General features: G+C 54.5%; 1 protein-coding gene across 5 annotated transcripts in view; it reads left to right on the top strand.

Moving 5' to 3' along the window:
- LOC105489797 (cadherin EGF LAG seven-pass G-type receptor 1) overlaps positions 1-19436 on the top strand; it is a 203970-nt gene that overhangs the window by 73675 nt on the left and 110859 nt on the right. For all 5 annotated transcript variants that reach the window (XR_011614219.1, XM_071080762.1, XM_011754897.2 and 2 more), the window contains exon 2: positions 11479-12117. Coding sequence is in view for 4 of the 5 variants with exons in the window: in XM_071080762.1 (XP_070936863.1) it covers positions 11479-12117 (639 nt within the window). In the remaining variant the exon portion in view is untranslated. The remainder of the gene's footprint in view (positions 1-11478; positions 12118-19436) is intronic.

The following is a 19436-nucleotide window of genomic DNA, read 5'->3' as shown; positions in this document are numbered from 1 at the left end:
TTTTTGAATTGCACCTGGGGATAGAATTCTGGGTAATGTGTTAATTCTATGTTGAACTTTCTGAGGAAGCAATCCTTAACTCTTAAATGAAAGTTCTGCCTCCTGACAAGAATGCACTTGCTCAGCGTCTCAGCCCACAACTTCTTTAGGCTGGGGTTGGGCTGGCCATGTTGGTGTGTGAACACACCTTCCTGGGGCACAGTGGGGCCTGTTATGATTTCAGGCTTCCAGAAGGTTCCATCAAGCAGAGACATGATGAGCTGCATTGGAATAACATGGAACAACTTAATAGTATTAAATCCTGAATTAGATTCTAACATCTGCCTTGGGATATGAGCTTTATTTTATACATGAAATCAGGAGAGAACATTTCTTCATCAGTGTTATCGAGGATTATGTGATTTTATCATAAATAATAAATGTGAGAGTGACATTGAGAAGGAGGTTTTAGGTGTCTTCGTAGCTTCATTTCTCCTCCTTTCTTTCCCCCCATTCATTCATTTATTTTTAGTTGCAATAAACCTTATAAAACGACCATCTTGGCCATTTTTAAGTGTGCAGTTTAGTGGCATTAAGTGCATTCACATTGTTGCACAGCTGTCACCACCATCCACCTTGAGAACTTCCTCATCTTCCCAAACTACCTCCTTTCAACACCACCCATTCAACACCACCTCCCCATGGCCCTCCCCTAGTCCCTGGCTCCCACCATCCTACTTTCTGTCTCTGTGGATTTGACTATTCTCGGAACCTCTCGTAAGCGGATGCAGACAGTATTTGTCCTTTTGTGACCGGCCTCTTTCACTCAGTGTGATATCTTCAAGGCTCATCCGTGTTGTAGCATGTGTCAGGGTGTCCATCCTTTTTAAGGCCTCCTTACTTCTTGTGCTACCTGAAGTTGGGTGTTTTCAGTAATAATAATGTGTAATGTTTATCCTGACTCATCTAATGCTGATGGTCTGGGCATGTGGTTCTTTCGTGCTGTCCTCCATATCTTGTGACAGAATAATTCTTGTCATTTCTAGGATTTTATAATTTAGGAGACGAGGAAGGATGTTAAATGAAAAAATGTGCCTTGGAAACAGAATAATGCGGCAAGATAAAATGGTGTATGTATTTGAATGATTGCGTATTTGATGCTCTAGAAGCTTTTCAGAGCTTTTAACATGCTCCTAATTTGCCTGTTGATGGGCTTCCCAGCGCCTGCCTGTGCGTTTCCATTTGGTCTGTGCTTGGCCATGGGAGAAGCGGTTTGCTGTTCTCAGCAGATCCCAGCAGCCTCCCCATCAAGTTAAGTGACTTGCCTGGGACTTGCAGCTTGGGTTCAGGGTGGATGACAGAGTGAGACTCTGTCTAAAAAAAAAAAAAGTAGAGAATAGAATAATGATCACCATAATCCAGGGAGGTGAGGAGGAAGAGGGGGTTGGAGAGAGATTGGTCAAAGAGTGCAAAGTTACAGTAGGATGGCAGGAATAAGTTCTGTTGCTCTATTGTATAGTAGGATAACTACGGTTAATAGTATTGTATATTTCAAAATAGCTAGAGGAAAGGATTTTGAACATTCTCACCACAAAGAAATGATAAATGTACAATTAATGGATATATTAAATACACTTATTTGAGTTTTACACAATGTCTAGGGGTCAGGACCAGGCACTGGGACCAGACACTGGGGCAGGGTCAGGGTGGGTGCTGGCTGCCGGGGGTGCTTGTCTGAGGCTATGACTAGGTGGGACCAACAGGGGAGGACGTGTGAGGACACACCTGCAGCAACCCGAGGGGATGGCAGTGGTGGGGTTACAGGGTGCGGACTTGGATTCCAAAGAGGAGAAACCAAGGAAACCAAGGTGTGGGCTTCCTTGGGGTGTGAGAAGGGCTCCTCCTTCTCCATTGTCTAGCCAATGGCACAGGTGGGGACAAGGAGGAATAAGAGGCTGGCTCTGCCCTCCCCACCCCTAATCCCGGGCAGAGCTGCGCCCTTTACCTTGACTGCAAGGCCAACACAGGACTTTGCTCCCGAGGCATCGTGAGCAGCACCTGGGCTTTTCTACAGTCCAGCTTGCTGGAGACGCTCGTGCTGGTATGAGACTCTGCTCTCCTGGGTCCGAGGCTCACTCCTCCTCTCATGGCTTGACATCCTGCCATGTACTACGCACCCAACCCTGAAAGCACGTGTCCCCTTGTTCCTGTCAAGCGAACCTGCATTCGTGAGACACAGGTCCTAGGTTATTGCCCAGAAAGGAGAAAAGCCAGACGCCCTCAGGTAGCAGGATCAACACATCGCACCTGTTGTCTGACCCCAATCTGGCCTCTAAAACAAAACAAACCAAACCTGGAAGAGGGAGAGATGTACACAACCACTTCAAAGTTCCCTGGCTTTGCATGGGAGCCACCAGGAGCCACCAAGCAGGGCCCTCCCTTCCTGCTGTGAAGGCCTCGGGAAGGACAGGCCCGTACCCTGTGTCTCTTACCGGCTGGACAGCAAGCAACGCCCTGTGGATGTGACCACAGCTGGCCACGGGGGATGACTCTGGACCCTGAGGGCATCATGAGCTGCCCCAGCCAGGCCTCGAGGGGCACTCGTGATGGGAGAGTGGAGGAGCCTCCCAGGCTATGGTGCACGGGGTGGTGACGGAGACCACAGTGAGCCAGTGGGCCCCTGCTTCCCTCCCGGCACTGGCTGCGTCTCCAGCTGCCTGTGGCTCCATCTCACAGGGTCATCCCCAAGGCCCCGGATGTTTTAGAAGCTGGCCTTTCCTCCTCCATGCCCTCAGCAGACCCTCCCATGCCAGGACTAGGGTCCTCTCGGACCATCCCCTCTGTCATCCCGTCCACCATCGGTGGGGACTTGGCCTCAGGTTATTCGGGGCCCTGCCGCTCAGCCCGAGTCACCTTACCAGGCACATTCAGCTTCCTTGTGCCTTGGTGTCCTCACCTGTCAAGGGGCCAGTGATGGTTCCTCGTGGTGCGTGGGTCCTGTCCATGCCTCTGTGGACATTTCCCCTTTAGCCACCCCACCGCCCTGCACCAAGAGCCCACGAGGCTGGCGGCAATCGGAGGTCCACCCACCTCCTGCCTCCATGCCCATATCTCCCTGCTACTCTGCATTCCTGGGGTCGATTTATGTCCCCCCAAAATTCACATCCACCTGGAACCTCAGAGTGGGATGTTATTTGGAAATAGGCCCTTTGCAGCTGTAATTGAGGTGCTGACCTGAGGGCGTACTGGCTTCCGGTGCGGTGAACAGAAGACAGAGGCGTGACAACACAGGGAGAGCCATAGCCACTTGCAGAGGCAAAGGCCAGATGGGTGTGCCTGGGAGCCAAGTAATGCCAAGGACTGCTGGACCCCCAGGGAAGGGGGCCCAAAGCAGACCCTCCCCTGAGCCTCCAGGAGGAACCAGCCCTGCCAACACCTGAATTTCAGATCTCTGGCCTCCAAAACAGAGAGAACGAATGTCCCGTATTGGTGGCGCAGTAGTGGCCTTTTGCTCCCGCGGCCCCGGGAACTGACTCCCCTGCTCCCCACGCCTTGCCGGCCTTGCTGCTTTTCATGTATTGCACTCCCAGGAGAACTGTTCCCTCCACTTGGTGTGGCAAACTCCATTCTTACTAGGAAACCCACTCCCCTGACTCCTGGGGCCGTCCAGCATCGGCTGCGCTGCTCTTCACCCACAGCCGCCGATCACCTGCCACCGAGTCTTGGAACTGTGGCACTCCCCCCTGCCCCCTGAGGGCTGCCTGCTCCTTGAAGGCCATGATATGACCTCTGCCCCCATTGCCCCACAGCATGAGCCCACCATGGGGAACACGATCGCGGATGACCATTATCCAACTGCAAAGTCTTTCACGAATGTGAGGGGGACTGGACAGGTCCCAACCTCCATGAAGACCCAGAAAGTTCCTTCCCATGACGTGGTTCAGGTTTGTGCAGCACCTGCTGAGGAGGGCCCTGCAGCCTCGCGCTCTGCCATCTGCTCTGTCTCCTTCCCACGTCTCAGCCACAATGAGGTGACTCACCCTTCCCGGGAAAGCAGGGGATGGTACTTGATCGCTTTTGAGGTGCTGCAGAGCCGCTCCGGGCCTGGGAGGAATGCCCGGAGCGCGGGCAGAGGGAGTGCTGGGCGGGCTCTGTGCCTGCCAAAATCAAGCAGACCCCAAACTGTGACCCGTACTCACGCACAGAAATAAAACCACGGGCGACAGTGTGAGGCTGAAAGTCATCATCACCTAAAGGCCACAGACCGTAGCCCCTGAAAACTGTACAGGTCCCAGACCCAGGGAAGGCTAGAAGCCACCACGGTGCAGGGGAGCTGTGTGGTGTGGGACAGGAGAGGACAATGGGTGGAAACGAGGGAAATCTGCAGAAGGAACGGGCTTCAGTTAATAACATGTCAATACCGGCTCACTCCTTATGACAAACGCTGAGGCCAGGTGCAACAGCTCACACCCGTGAATCCGAACACTTTGGGAGGCTGAGGTGGGAGGATCGCTTGAGGCCAGGAGTGCGAGACCAGCCTGGGCAACATCACAAGGCCGCACCTCTAGATAAAACAAAAACAGAAAACCCAGCCAGGCATGGTGGCATGCTCCTATAGTCCTAGCTTCTCAGGAGGCTGAGGCAGGAGGACCACTTGAGCCCAGGAGCTCAAGGCTCAAGGTTGCAATAATCACACCCCTGCATTCCAGCCTGGGCAACAGAATGAGACTGTGTCTCAAAACAAGCAAGCAAAAGACCCCCAAACCTACTGTGCTAATGTAATAACATAACTAATAGGGGCCTGGGTGTGGTATCTCTGGGAACCTTCTGTATTAGTAATTTTTTTGTAAATCTAAAACTGTTTCAAAATTAAGTTTAAAAAAAAAAAATCAGCAACGCAGACAGAACTACTGTCAACAGTGCCGATAGCTCTCTTGGCTCACGTAGAAACATTTTTTGTTTTGTTTTGTGTGAAAGAGTAACTCCTTCCTTTTTTATTTTCATTTTTCTTTTTTTTTTTTTTTTTGAGATGGAGTCTTACTCTGTCACCCAGGCTGCAGTGGTGCCATCTTGACTCACTGCAACCTCCGACTCCCAGGTTCAAGTGATTCCCCTGCCTCAGTCTCCCAAGTAGCTGGGATTACAGATGTGCACCACAGTGCCCCACTAATTTTTGTATTTTTAGTAGAGATGGGGTTTCGCCATGTTGGCCAGGCTGGTCTCGAACTCCTGACCTCTGGTGATCCATGCACCTTGGCCTCCCAAAGTGCTGGGATTACAGATGTGAGCCACTGCGCCTGGCCTATTTCTTGTAACCTAACATCATGTTGTTTTGATCTATCTCTGCCAAAAACGGAGGTTTGTGCTACTGTGTGGTTTAGCTGTGTCATATTCCATTGTGGGGATAGGCTGTGCTTGGCTCAGCATTCCTGTACTGGTGGCGTTTAGATGTGTGTGTCTGAAGGCTTAAGCTGCAGGTTGGTTCAAAATCCAACCCAGACTACTTAAGTAAAAAGCAAATTCACCGTGGCCGGGTAACCTGGGCAGGGCCGTAGTCTTGAAGGAAATTGATGTTAGGATTAATATTAAGGCATTCCTCGTGTTCTCTTGCACACTTCACGGTCGTAATATTCAATGCTATTTTCTGTCTGTTGCGTCATCGTTTTGTGCCTGAGTGAAGATAGATGTCCCTAGAATATGGATCCTTGTTCCGGGGTGTTTCTCTGTGCTGTGCCTTCCTGGGCTGCCCCCAGGAAGGCCCCAGTGCTGCAGCCTCCACCCAACGTGTGGGGGTCAGAGTAGCTCAGGGCACCCCAAGAAGGCCTGGGCTTTTAGCTTAAAATCAGTACGGCCTTTACACATTGGTCCAGAACAAACACATCCATGTGTGGTTTAAGATAAAAGCATGTTTCATAACGACTGCCACGAGGAAGTAAACAGTACCCTATCTGTATTATTGTAATGGACATTAGAAAAGAAAAGCAAGCCAAACAGGCACAAAAAAATAGCTTACATGAAAAAATGGAGTCTCATTATGCTGTTTGTGTAAATGTTGATGTTGGAGTTAGAGCGATACCATGCTTCTCTGGCCCCTTTGCCTCTCCCTCCCTCTCTCCCTGCTCCTCCCTCCTTCTGTTTCTTCCACAAATGTTTATCCAGTGGCTCTGAGTGCCAGGAGCTGTTCTAGAGGTGACGAGTGCAGCAGGGACAAGACCTACAGGCTCTGGGTCCTCAGGGACTCATGGGGAAAGAAACAGATGTAGTAAACAAATAAAAAAATCAGAGCCCTAGGCCGGGTGCAGTGGCTCACACCTATAATCCCAGCACTTTGGGAGGCCGAAGTGCGTGGATCACTTGAGGTCAGGAGTTCGAGACCAGCCTGGCCAACGTGGTGAAACCTTGTCTCTACTAAAAATACAAAAATTAGCAGGGCGTGGTGGTGCACGTCCGTAATCCCAGCTACTTGGGAGACTGAAGCAGGAGAATCACTGGAACTCGGGAGGCAGAGGTTGCGGGGAGCCAAGATCATGTCATTGCACTGCAGCCTGGGCAACACAGCGAGACTCCATCTCAAAACAAACACACAAACAAAAAACAACAAAACAAAAACAAACAGAGAGAGCCCTGGCACTCCTGTGCAAGAACTGAAATTGGGATGTGGCAGATGGGAGTGAGGGGTCAGCATGGGGGGTCCTCCAGTGAGGGACCCAGGGGTGAAGCTAGTGTCTGAGAAGGCGGGCAGTGCTCCAGCAAGGGAACGTCCAAAGGCCCTGGGACAGGAAAAGCTGTCACAGGATGACAGGGACAGATCACGTAGACCACAGGACAGAGGGGTGTGGATTTTATGCTGGGTGCCATTAGGGGCCACAAGGAAGCAGGGTGATGAGGTCAATATTTTAGGAAGACCACTCTGGCTGCCACATGAGGATGATGGTGGAGGGAAACTGAGGCTGGCAGACCCCAGGGGTGTTCAGCTTGTGGCCAAGCAATGCCTATGGGTCATAGGCTATTTTTAAGATTTTTCTTGTTTGGAGGGAGACAGGGCCTTGCTCTGTCCCCTAGGCTGGAGTGCAGCGGCGCAATCTCAGCTCATTGCAACCTCCGCCTCCCAGGTTCAAGCGATTCTCATGCCTCAGCCTCCCAAGTAGCTAAGATTACAGGCACGCACCACCACGTCCAGCTAACTTTTGTATTTTTAGTAGAGACATGGTTTCACCACATTACCCAGGCTGATCTCGAACTCCTGACCTCGTGATCCACCCGCCTCAGCCTCCCGAAGTGTTATGATTAGAGGTGTGAGCCACTGCGCCTGGCCGGGCCACATTTTTTTAATCCATTAATCTGTGGGTGGACATAGGTCACTTCTGTGTTTTAGCTCTTGTGAATAGCGCTGCTGTGAACAAAGGTGTGGTTGATTCATCTTTTTATTTTGTTACAAAAAGAATTGCATTTGTAGCAACCCAAATAGTACATGCTAATTGTAAGACATCTGAATAACACAAAACGAGCAGTAGAGAGGCAGTTCTCTCTCTGCCACCCCATCCTTGTGTGTCCTTTGTAGGCGTCGCTGCAGCATCCTTCCAGAGTTTTCTATACATATATAACATGTTCGTGCATAATAAAGCAGCCCCTCACAAAATGGGATCACGCTGTGCATATCCCTTTCATTTTATTTGCACATATTTTAGACACACTGATATTGATGACAGCGTAATAGTCCATTGTGTGGCCCGTCTCATTGGGTTATACGTTTCCCAGCTGATAGGTGTTTAGGTGGTTTCTTTGTCTTTGGTGTGTGTGTTTCGGCTTCCAGAAGGATGATTGCTTAAGCTTAGGGTCGCTGAATGTTTACAATTTATTTTTGGCAAAGGAATATATAAACGGAATGTAGCAAGTTACAGTTATTTATGAGCATTGTGTAAGGCAAAACTATATTAACTTAGGTTAACATTGTATAACACATTGTTTAGCATGTTAATTTATTTTATTTGAATTATGTTAATATATGTCAGTCTGCTAGGGCTGCCATTTAAAAATACCATAGATTGGGTGGCTTAAAAAACAAACATTTGTTTTCTTTTTTTCTTTTTTTTTTTTTTTTGAGACGGAGTCTCGCTCTGTCGCCCAGGCTGGAGTGCAGTGGCCGGATCTCAGCTCACTGCAAGCTCCGCCTCCCGGGTTCACGCCATTCTCCGGCCTCAGCCTCCCGAGTAGCTGGGACTACAGGCGCCCGCCACCTCGCCCGGCTAGTTTTTTGTATTTCTTAATAGAGACGGGGTTTCACCGTGTTAGCCAGGATGGTTTCGATCTCCTGACCTCGTGATCCGCCCGTCTCGGCCTCCCAAAGTGCTGGGATTACAGGCTTGAGCCACCGCGCCCGGCCAACATTTGTTTTCTTACAGTTCTTGAGGCTGCAAGTCCAGAATCAGGAAGGCAGCGCGGCCGGGTTCCCGTGGACTTTGTTCTCCTGGCTGGTAGACGGTGCCTTCTTGCTGCGTCCTAATGTGGAGGAGAGGAGAGAGCTCTCAGCTGTCTCTTCCTGTGAGGATGCAAATCCCCTCGTGAGGCCCCACCATCGTAACCTCATCATTAACCCTCATTACCTCCCAGAGGCCTCATCTCCAAAACCTATCACCTTGGGTTAGAATTTTGAGGAGACACAGTTTGTTTACCAGCAACACGTTAGTATCGTATATGCTGGGCAGTGAGGTTTAATGTTTTAAGTTGATGAGTGGTTGGTCTGTGAGTGGACTGTATTGGTTTTGGTCGTCTGGTGCTGTGTAACAAAGCATCTCAAACCTAGTGGCCTCCAACTCCGGGCGTATTATCTACTCACAGTGTGGCCAGGCTCACTGAGGGGTGGTCTCTGCTCTGTGGTGTCCGGGCCCTCCCTGGGGTGGCTCAAGCCTCAGCAGCCCGGCGGGTCACATCTGGGGTCTGGGGCTTCCGTTGGCCGGGGCCCTGGACGGGAGTGCTGCCTTCTCCGTGACGTGCCCTCTCTAGTGTGGGGTCTGGGCACCAGGAGGAAAGAGGCAGAACCTTCCAGCCCTCTTGGGGCCTGGGCCAGGAACTGGAGGATGTGTTTCCTGCCACATCCTGTGGGATCCAGCCGTCTCAGGGCCCCCCTGCTCCAGGGCAGAGGAGTGGAGGCCCCCCTTCGGAGCGGGAGCCCCTGGGCTCAGGGAGGGAAGGAACGCAGTCTCTGAGGCCGTCTCCCACCATGTCCTTTGCCTCGGACCTTTTGGCCTCATTGTTGTTTTTCCCCACTCCTCCCTACAGCCACCGGTCCTCTGCCTCTGGGCTCTGCGGACACCCTCTGGGCTGCTCCTTCCCGCTCGGAGGTGCTCTGTGGCAGTTGCCAACACAACTGTGTAGCCTCGAAGGGCTCTGGGTTTATGCCAGAGCCAGAGGCAACCTCCCTGCACCGAGGTTGTACAAATATTAATGTCATATTCTGAGTCCTGACTTGCCACACTGTCCTGAGGGCCACCTGGCAGAGCAACAGCACCCAGGGCACGGCTCGGGTGTCGTTACTGGGGTGGGAGGTGGGCACCCCCAGCCGGGTGTCGTTACTGGGGTGGGAGCCGGGCACCCCCAGCCGGGTGTCGTTACTAGGGTGGGAGCCGGGCACCCCCAGCCGGGTGTCGTTACTGGGGTGGGAGCCGGGCACCCCCAGCCGGGTGTCGTTACTGGGGTGGGAGCCGGGCACCCCCAGCCGGGTGTCGTTACTGGGGTGGGAGCCGGGCACCCCCAGCCGGGGGTCGTTACTGGGGTGGGAGCCGGGCACCCCCAGCCGGGGGTCGTTACTGGGGTGGGAGCTGGGCACCCCCAGCCGGGTGTCGTTACTGGGGTGGGAGCTGGGCACCCCCAGCCGGGCCCACGTTCCTGGCTGTGAAATTTGGCTTCCGCCTCTGTTTTCCTCACCTGTGAACCGGGGGTGATGCTGGTTCTGTTATAATCTCTTGGGATCTTGGGTCCACGGCACCTGGACGCCTCTGTGGCTTCTGGAGTGGTTGCATTTCTTTGTTGTTTAGACAAATTACATGACTCTAAGTCCCTCTCATACGTGACTGGTGGCTCCTGGTGCCGGGAAAGTGCCGGGTGTGGAGCCACCTGCTGCTCTCGTTCTGTTTCTTCTTGGGCTCCCCGCGTGCCGCTGTGCTTGTCGGGCACGTTGCTGGGCTCGGGGTGACATGGCGGCCTCTGGGCCTCATCACCCTCCAAAGGCCCGGACACTTCCTCACAGTCCCCAGAACGAGAGGGCGGAGGGCCTGGCCCTCTCCGGCTCCCTGCCCGGCTCCTGTCCTCCTGACTGGAGCAGTTACTGAGGCCCAGGACTCTGAGGGGTGACAGGGGCCCCACACTCCATGGAAACCAGGCTGGGAGCTCTCCAGCCTGTGGGGGCCACAAGCAGGGGCCTCATGGGGTGGGGGCTCCTGGAACACAGAATCTGAGCCAGGCCTGGAAGACCTGGACTTGGCAGGCTATTCTGCAAATCCCACCCCACATCTGAACCTGGCCCTGGAGGTGGCAGGTGAAGGCTCCTGGGCATGGGCCGCTGCTCTGTCCCTGGGAGCCACTGGTACCCATGGCCCGCTCCTTGAACGTCTTGTCCGATTCTGGGCCTGGAACCAGTGATGCATGCGCCTTTGCAAACAAGGTGTTCCACCGTCTTGGCCTCAGACTCCTAAGTACCGCACGTGATGATGTGTTTACTGCTGGCTGAGACGCCGCTGCGTATCTTTGTAAAGCTGTGCTCCTCAGCGCCTCCTGTGTGCTGGGCATGTGGACTTGCATGGGGGGTAGCCGAGCTAAGTGGGACTCTCAGCACAGCACGTCGGTGAGGACATCCCCCGGGCAGGACCAGGGGGGCTTGCCAGGCTCTGCAGAGTTTGAGCTGAGCTGTGAGGACAGGAAGAACTGTTGGGAGGTTGGGCAGGGTAGGATCCCTGGAGGCCAGGGCAGGTGCAGAGGAGGTAAAAGGGGGCTTCACGTCCCCATGTGGCTGGACCAAAGCGTGTGAGGAGTTTTGGGCAGTGAGGGGCTGAATCCCAGTGGTCGTCAGAGTGCCCTGCTGAGCGCTTTGGGGCCCTCTGAGGGCTTCGGAGCCAGAGAAATATGTGATTGGAGCTGTGCTTTAGGAAGCCAGGGTGGGGGCCAGGGTGCTGGAGGAGGGAGGGCCAGGATGGTGATTGTAGGGGCTGGGGGCCAGGGTGCTGGAGGAGGGAGGGTCAGGATGGTGATTGTAGGGGCTGGGGGCCAGGGTGCCAGAGGAGGGAGGGCCAGGGTGGTGATTGTGGGGGGTGGGGGCCAGGGTGCTGGAGGAGGGAGGGTCAAGGTGGTGGTCGTGGGTGGGGAATGGGGAATGGGGAGTGGGGAGTGGGGATGCCCACGCTCTCTCCTTTGGCAAGCATGCCTGAGGCTGCTCCTGGGATGGGGCCTGTAGGACCTGTGACTCCAGCAGCATCTGAATGACCCCGACTTTCCTTGTGTCTGCAGACGGCATCCACAGCGTCACGGCCTTCTGCACCCTGCGTGTCACCATCATCACGGACGACATGCTGACCAACAGCATCACTGTCCGCCTGGAGAACATGTCCCAGGAGAAGTTCCTGTCCCCGCTGCTGGCCCTCTTTGTAGAGGGGGTGGCCGCAGTGCTGTCCACCACCAAGGACGACGTCTTCGTCTTCAACGTCCAGAACGACACCGAGGTCAGTTCCAACATCCTGAACGTGACCTTCTCGGCGCTGCTGCCCGGCGGCGTCCGCGGCCAGTTCTTCCCGTCGGAGGACCTGCAGGAGCAGATCTACCTGAACCGGACGCTGCTGACCACCATCTCCACGCAGCGCGTGCTGCCCTTCGACGACAACATCTGCCTGCGCGAGCCCTGCGAGAACTACATGAAGTGCGTGTCCGTGCTGCGCTTTGACAGCTCGGCGCCCTTCCTCAGCTCCACCACCGTGCTCTTCCGGCCCATCCACCCCATCAACGGCCTGCGCTGCCGCTGCCCGCCCGGCTTCACCGGCGACTACTGCGAGACGGAGATCGACCTCTGCTACTCCAACCCGTGCGGCGCCAACGGCCGCTGCCGCAGCCGTGAGGGCGGCTACACCTGCGAGTGCTTCCAGGACTTCACTGGTAGGTGCCTGGGGCCTGCAGGTGGCTGGGCTCACCCTGGCTTTGTGCACGCGTCCCCAGGTCTCGTGGCAGAGGGTTTCGGGTGGTTTCCTCTGTTTACTTCCGTCCAGGGAAAACAGCTGGAGCAGGGGCGCTGGGCCCAGGTGTGGGCTCCATGAACTTTGAGATGATCTCAGTAACGGTACTTTTTTTTTTTCTTTTTTGAGATGGAGTGCCACTCGGTCGCCCAGGCTGGAGTGCAGTGGCACAGTCTTGGCCCACTGCAACCTCCGCCTGCCGAGTTCAGGCGATTCCCCTGCCTCAGCCCCGCAAGTAGCTGGGATTACAGGCACGTGCCACCACGCTCGGCTAATTTTTGTATTTTTAGTAGAGACGGGGTTTCACCACATTGGTCAGGCTGGTCTTGAACTCCTGACCTCATGTGTTCCACCCGCCTCAGCCTCCCAAAGTGCTGGGATTACAAGCATGAGCCCCCGCACCCGGCCAGCAATGGCACTTTCTTAGCCAGCTCGGGGCTTCCCTGACCGTAGCCCACGGTCACCTCCCCTGCCTGACTTAACTGCCTGCTTTAGGAGAACAGTAGGACAAGGTTACAGGGTGAGATACACTTAAAAGAAAACCTAAACGCATGAAGTGACATGAGTTGCTTTTAAGTGGCTCTCAGGTTAAAGTACTTTATTCCAGATTACAGGCTTAATTGGTTAGCGTAAAACAGTGGAACCGGGTGGAAAGCGTTGAGCCATTAATCATTTGGGTCTTGAAATCCCGTTGTTTCATGCTCCCTGTCACCGTAGAAATTTCGTGACTCATTCCCCCGCTTCTGAAGACGTTCTTTCCTTGATACGTCCTGACTCATCACCAAGATGAATTACTCCAAATGTAGCCAACGGTGTTTTTAAAAAATAAAGAGCCACCCCGAGAGGTACAAAAACACACGTTCTCTGCATCTCAGCCACAAATCTTGCTTTGGTCTTTGATCGTCTGTTCCATAAAATGATGGCTCATTTGAAAAATGAGTTTACAATGGTCCCAGTGGTGAATAGTCTCTCTTTTTTTTTTTTTTTTTCCTGAAAGCTCTCTGGGATTAGGTGGGATTTGGTTCATACCGGAGATAACGTAGAGACTCTTCCATCTACCGAGTCCCCGATTAATCTGTTTAATATAAACACCTGAGCAATCGTTAGCTGCTCGTTAGCAGCACATAGCACAAGTTTATCGAGCTTATAACAAGGGTTTGAGGTATTAGCAGGTATTTATCAGGCAGGAAGAGAGCAGGGGAGCAGAGAGAGGGGAAGGATGGCTTCCAAGGTTCTCTGCATCAGAAGTGGAGGGAAAACCACCAGTGTGGGTGCTGGCAGCCCGATGCAACGGGGCTCCCGGCTCTGACCTCTTGCACCCCAGGTTGGTGGCCCTCTGGTCATACGGCGGGTGGAAGGAAGGCACTGTGGTCACCTGCCCCGTGGTGTTCCCACGCCTGCTAGTCTGTGGCTGTCTGTTGGTGCCGTCTGCATCTGGGGCTCTCGCCCCGCTGTCTCTCACTGAGTGCTAATCCTAGATTCCTGGCTATACCGGGGCTTGGCTGTGGGCAAGGCAGGCAGGCAGAGACGGCGGGAGACCCCCGCCTCCCACAGCCCACACCTGTGTTGGGTTTGGGGGTGGGGATGGCTCCAGGTATGAGCAGGCCTGAACCAGGCCCCCTCCCCTGCTCTGAGTTTCGGTGGATTCCTGTTCTGTATCAGCTTCCCAAGGTGCCCTTCCTCCCCTTTGCCCCTCATGGCCTTGAGCGGGCTGCTCTGCCTCTCTGAAGCGTCAGCTTGGATGTAGCAGCGGCCAGCACAGTAAGTGCCCCTTCCCCGAGCCAGTGCCTGCCATGTGGCCTGGGTGGATGGCGCTTCGCCGACTTTCCTGCTTCAGATGAAGAAGCCATCGCCGCGGGTCCCTGGGAGGGGCCTGTTGCACTCCCAGGAGTTGGCAAGGGCACCATCTTGACTCCGCAGATACTGAGTACCTACTGTATACCAGGCCAGCGCACAAGCCAGACCTCCCCCGGCCCATTCCGGGGGGTGACCAAGTTCATTTGCGCCGTTGGCTCTTTCATGGGTAGAGGGGACCATGTAAGCACCTCCCACCTCTGGCTTTGTCAGACGAGTCAGAAGCCTTAGGGCAACGTCTCACGTGGCTTTGAGACCCGGCATCGGCCTCCCAGGCCGCCAGTCCAGGCTGCAGTAAGTTTGGGGCCGCACTGGGCAGGGGTGGCCGAGGCCTCTGGGGATCCCTGTGCCAGCAGATCCCCTCTGAAGATGATTGACCCATTGGGGGTAATCCACATTCTGAGTTTCTCAGGTTTTCTTTTCATCAGGAGAGTCATTTTTAGAAAACTAATGACTGGGCAACGGCCAAGTCTGTCATCACCAATAAGACCCACTAACATGTAATGATTGGCATGAGACTAATTTGAATCTCTTTGGGTACCAACATTATCATATGTATTTCCCTCGGAGATAAGGCTAATTAAGACTGATTATTTCTACTCCGTCCCTCTTCCTCCCCTTTTCCCTCTTTCCCTTTGAAGCGCTCCTTTTTCTGCATGGAGGTAATTGAGCTCATTTATTCACGATGAAAGTGGCGCTGTCGTCACAGGGGTTTTATTACTTGCTCTCTGGTAAGCCGAGCTCGGGGGCCTCACGGTTGCAAGGCTGGAATCAGCCCAAGTGGCTGCTGAAAGCCCCTAGCTTCCTGTGTTGCGGGACAGGAGACAGCAGGAGCTGGATGAAGGAAGTAGCAATTAATTTCAGGAAAAGCTCAACAAATTTGATGCTGGAGAAAATACTGACAGCTCTCCCATGTCCCTGAAATCCATTTGGGCCTTAGAGAAGTCCAAGGCCCCAGGGTCTGTGGATTGCCCTGATCTTTGCAGGGAAAGGAGGGCTGCCGCCCGCTCACGACGTTGGGACTGTGGTTGGGGTCTGCCGCCATCCCACTCTCCGAAGGGACAAGGATAGGAAGCCTTAAGGCTCCGGCATCTCAGATGTGCCTGGGACGCCCTCCCAGTTTCTCCGCTCCGCAGAGAGTTCTAATCAACCGTGAGAAGCATGGGCTTGTGTTCCTCGGTTCTCAGCCCCTCAGTCTTTTCGTAAACAGTGTAGTTCTGCTTTTTGTTAAATGGCTCAAGGACGTGGGCAGGCTCCGACTTGGCTCCTGTTCCGCCTCCCCTCTGTACCTGCTATCCCTTCATCTGAAACGTGTCTCCTCCCCATCCATCTGCCCATCACGGGCCTCCCTGAAAATCTGCTTCAGCAGCTGTCCTCTGCTGAGAAGGTTCTGGAAGTTTCCCGACCTCCTCGGATGGATCATAGGTTTCCTCCCTTGAAGCTCCCTGGGTGCCTTGTTTATGCTTTTGTCGGTCGACCCCTGTGCTGGGTGTGGTTCACACACTTCCATGTCTCTGTCCCTCAGGATGGCAGGGACTGTAGCTAATGGTCGTGTGTGTGTGTGTGTTTGTGTGTGTGTGTGCGCGCGTGAGCGTGCACATGTTTTGAGACAGAGTCTCACTGTGTCACCCAGGCTGGAGTTCAGTGGTGTGATCTCAGCTCACTGCAACCTCTACTCCCGGGTTCAAGTGATCTCCTGCCTCAGCCTCCTGGGTAGCTGGGACTACAGGCATGCATCACCACGCCCAGCTAATACTTTGTATTTTTAGTAGAGACTGAGTTTTGCCATGTTGGCCAGGCTGGTCTCAAACTCCTGACCTCAGGTGATTTGCGTGCCTTGGCTTCCCAAAGTGCTGGGTTTGCAGGCGTGAGCCACCACGCCTGGCCGGACTATAGCTAATGTTTGGTGAGTGCTCTGCTGTGCTGGTTACTCCTCTAGATGATTCTACACGTATTTTCTCATTTACTTCTCGAGGCAGCTCTAGGACCCCATTTTATAATGGGTACAAGACATCAAAGCCTCTAGCCCGGTGGGTCTCCACTGGGGGTGATTTTGTCCCCAGGGATGTTTGACAAAATCAGACCTTTTTGGTTGTCACAGCTGGGGGCGGGGGTGCTGGAGGGATGAAGCCAGGAATGCTGCTTGGCGTCTGTAGTGCACGGGACCGCTCCACGGCGGAGAACCGGCCTCATTGCTGAGGGCAAGGACCCTGCTGCTGGCCCTGCGGAGGGTGGGGTCAGGACTCAAACCCGGGCATGCTGGCTTCTGAGCTGCAGCTGTAGACCCTCGAGGGTGGAACGGCCGGCCAGATTTACCAGCTTAGATCTTTCCTCTTGCATCATTTCTTTTTATTTTTTTTTTTGAGACGGAGTCTCGCTCTGTCGCCCAGGCTGGAGTGCAGTGGCCGGATCTCAGCTCACTGCAAGCTCCGCCTCCCGGGTTCACGCCATTCTCCTGCCTCAGCCTCCCGAGTAGCTGGGACTACAGGTGCACGCCACCTCGCCCGGCTAGTTTTTTTTTTGTATTTTTTAGTAGAGACGGGGTTTCACCGTGTTAGCCAGGATGGTCTCGATCTCCTGACCTCGTGATCCGCCCGTCTCGGCCTCCCAAAGTGCTGGGATCACAGGCTTGAGCCACCGCGCCCGGCCGCATCATTTCTTTAACAGCGTTTTGTAAAAGGCACCTTCCGTGCTGGTTCAAAGGGCCAGTGTGATGGGCGGTCTGCAGCGGCCCAGGAGGGGCTTTGCAGCTCCCGAGGGGCTGGGAGGACACTGTTCCTTCCCCACAAGAAACCTGACCTCATTAAATCAGGCCTGGCCTTAGAACTCGATTTTGGATCCTGATGTTGCTCTTGGTGTCTCCTCTCCCTAATTAAACAATCACGACCACTCACTCAGTACTAAAATGGGAACAGGCTGGGCGCGGTGGCTCACATCTGTAATCCCAGCACTTTGGGAGGCTGAGGCACGTGGATTACGAGGTCAGGAGATTGAGACCATCCTGGCCAACACGGTGAAACGTTGTCTCTACTAAAAATACAAAAAATTAACCGGGCACGGTGGCCGGGTGCCTGTAGTCCCAGCTACTCAGGAGGCTAAAGCAGGATAATCGCTTGAACCCAGGAGGCGGAAGTTGCAGTGACCCAAGATCACACCACTGCACTCCAGCCTGAGCGACAGAGTGAGACTGTCTCCAAAAAAAAAAAAAAACAAACCTAGGAACAGTACTCTGTACTGGTTACCAAGAACGCAAGTCCTGGGCTCTGCTCTTCCTCTGCCTTTCCCATGTGTCTGTGACAACCCAGGAGGTGGGACAGTTGCCATCCCAGTTCTGTCAACACCCAGGTGCAGCACCGGACGGGTGGGTCTGGATCCGACTCAGGGATCTCTTGTGAGAGGTGAGTTTCACAGCCGCCCCTGGGAGGGTCGGATGCCCCGGACCTCCAGCCTCTCCCCTCTGGTCCCCTGGAGGACGTCCCCAGTACCAACTCCAGATGCTTCCTGCTCTGACCCCGCTTCCTCTCCCTGTCCCTCATTTCAGTCCGCGGGCTCGCGGTGGATGCCCCTTGGCCCCACGTTCAGCCTCTTGCCACAGCCTAATGACTCTGCCTCCCCCGCCCAACTCTTCTCTCTGCTGCCTGTCCCTGTTTTCATGTTATCACCTTGGGCCGCCTCCTGCCCTTCCTGCCACCCTCATCCTGCCCTGACGATCCCCTCTTCACAGAGCGCCCAGAGTGTACACGTTTGTCACATCAGTGTTCAAGCCTTCCTGGGGTGACCGGTGCTCCAGTATAAAGTGCAGTCACTGGGCCTGTGGCACTCAGAGGTCTAGCCTCATCCCCGGCTCCCCATGCTCAGGTCACTCTGGCCTTCGGGACACACACTGGCCCCTCTCACCGTGGCACTTGCCCCTCCAGCGCACCTTCCCCCAGGTCTTTCCTGAATGTTCCCTCCCTGTCCCCACTCCTCTGTCCTCCCTGCAGCCCTCACCCCCATGGCGGTGTTTGCTTGCCATTGTCACCTTTCTCCCTCTGCACTGGATGCAGACAGCAGCGTCCTCTGCCCAACAGAACATGCCCACGGGCCTGCAGCAGGTACCATGTGCAAATGAGACAAGGGCTGGCCATCCCACCCCTCCGGATAGGCCAGAGATAATGCCCTCGGGGCCTGAAGCTCATTCTGTGTGTGGTCCAGGTGCCGCCTGTGCTGCCTTTGATGTTGAGCTGGGAGGAACAGGACCCTCCAAGAACGCACACCTCCCTTCCCTGTCTCCTTTGCCCCTTCCTAGGGGACGCTGAGGTATGTCTGATTTTGTCCCGCCCGTGTGGGCACTGGCTAAGCTCCCACGTGGGTCTGCCCTCGTGCTTATCACAGCCGTGAGCGGGAGCGTGGGCTCCAAGCCTCTGGGCATTCCCGGGAAGCACTTCCCTTCCTCATCTCTCTCCACGCCGTGAACGGGTGATTTGTCCCCACGGTAAGGTCTTCGTCTTCCCATGGGGCGCATTCCCGAGCGGCAGCTCCGATATCACAGGAAAGGCGGGTTTCTCTGCAAGGCTGAACATCTTGGAGGGGGACGGCAACAAGTCACCTTCACTCCCCTCACGTCTGGGTAAAGGCAGACCCGGGTGCCCCTCCTGTATGCATCAGTGGGCCAGGGATTCTTTCTTAGGGTCGAGTTTATTCTTGATCTCCTGCTTTTAGGGCCCCAGGGGCTGTGAGAATAATCTTCTCCCCCCCGCCCCGCCGAGATGAGTCTCACTCTGTCACCCAGGCTGGAGTGCCGTGGCATGACCTTGGCTCGCTGCAACGTCTGCCTCCTGAGTTCAAGTAATTCTCCGGCCTCAGCCTCCCGAGTAGCTGGGATTACAGGCATGCACCACCACACTTGGTTAATTTTTGTATTTTTAGTAGAGACAGAGTTTTACCATGTTGGCCAAGCTGTTCTCGAACTCCTGATCTTCTGATCCGCCCGCCTTTGCCTCCCAAAGTGCTGGGATTACAGGCATGAGCCACCACACTTGGCCAAGAATAGTCTCTACGAGGCTGCTGAGCTCAAAGCCTGCCAGTGGAGGCCATCCCTGGGCCCTGTATGCCCGCGCCACCTGGACTTCCAGGAGTGTTGGGTGCTCCCTAGCTGGGACCTTAGCTTGGTCAGGAACCGAGTAGGTGAGTAGCCACTTGGGAGCACTTCAGTGCTGCTGGCTTTGAGCTTTGTACAAACTCCTTAGGCTGGGACAATAGCAATTGTCCTGTGTGAGGGCCCCCCCCGGCTCCTCCCCTGTCGGGGTCCCAACTGTCCCTGCGAGGGCCTCCTGGGACCAAGGACAATCTATGTAGGTTCAAGGACAGAGAAACTTTTGGTGTAAAAATATAATCACCTGTGTGCTC

This window comes from Macaca nemestrina, chromosome 15 (assembly GCF_043159975.1).
Source record: "Macaca nemestrina isolate mMacNem1 chromosome 15, mMacNem.hap1, whole genome shotgun sequence".
Taxonomy (NCBI): domain Eukaryota; kingdom Metazoa; phylum Chordata; class Mammalia; order Primates; family Cercopithecidae; genus Macaca; species Macaca nemestrina.
The sequence above is the reverse complement of the archived record's forward strand: the minus strand, read 5'-3'. Positions and strand labels throughout refer to the sequence as shown.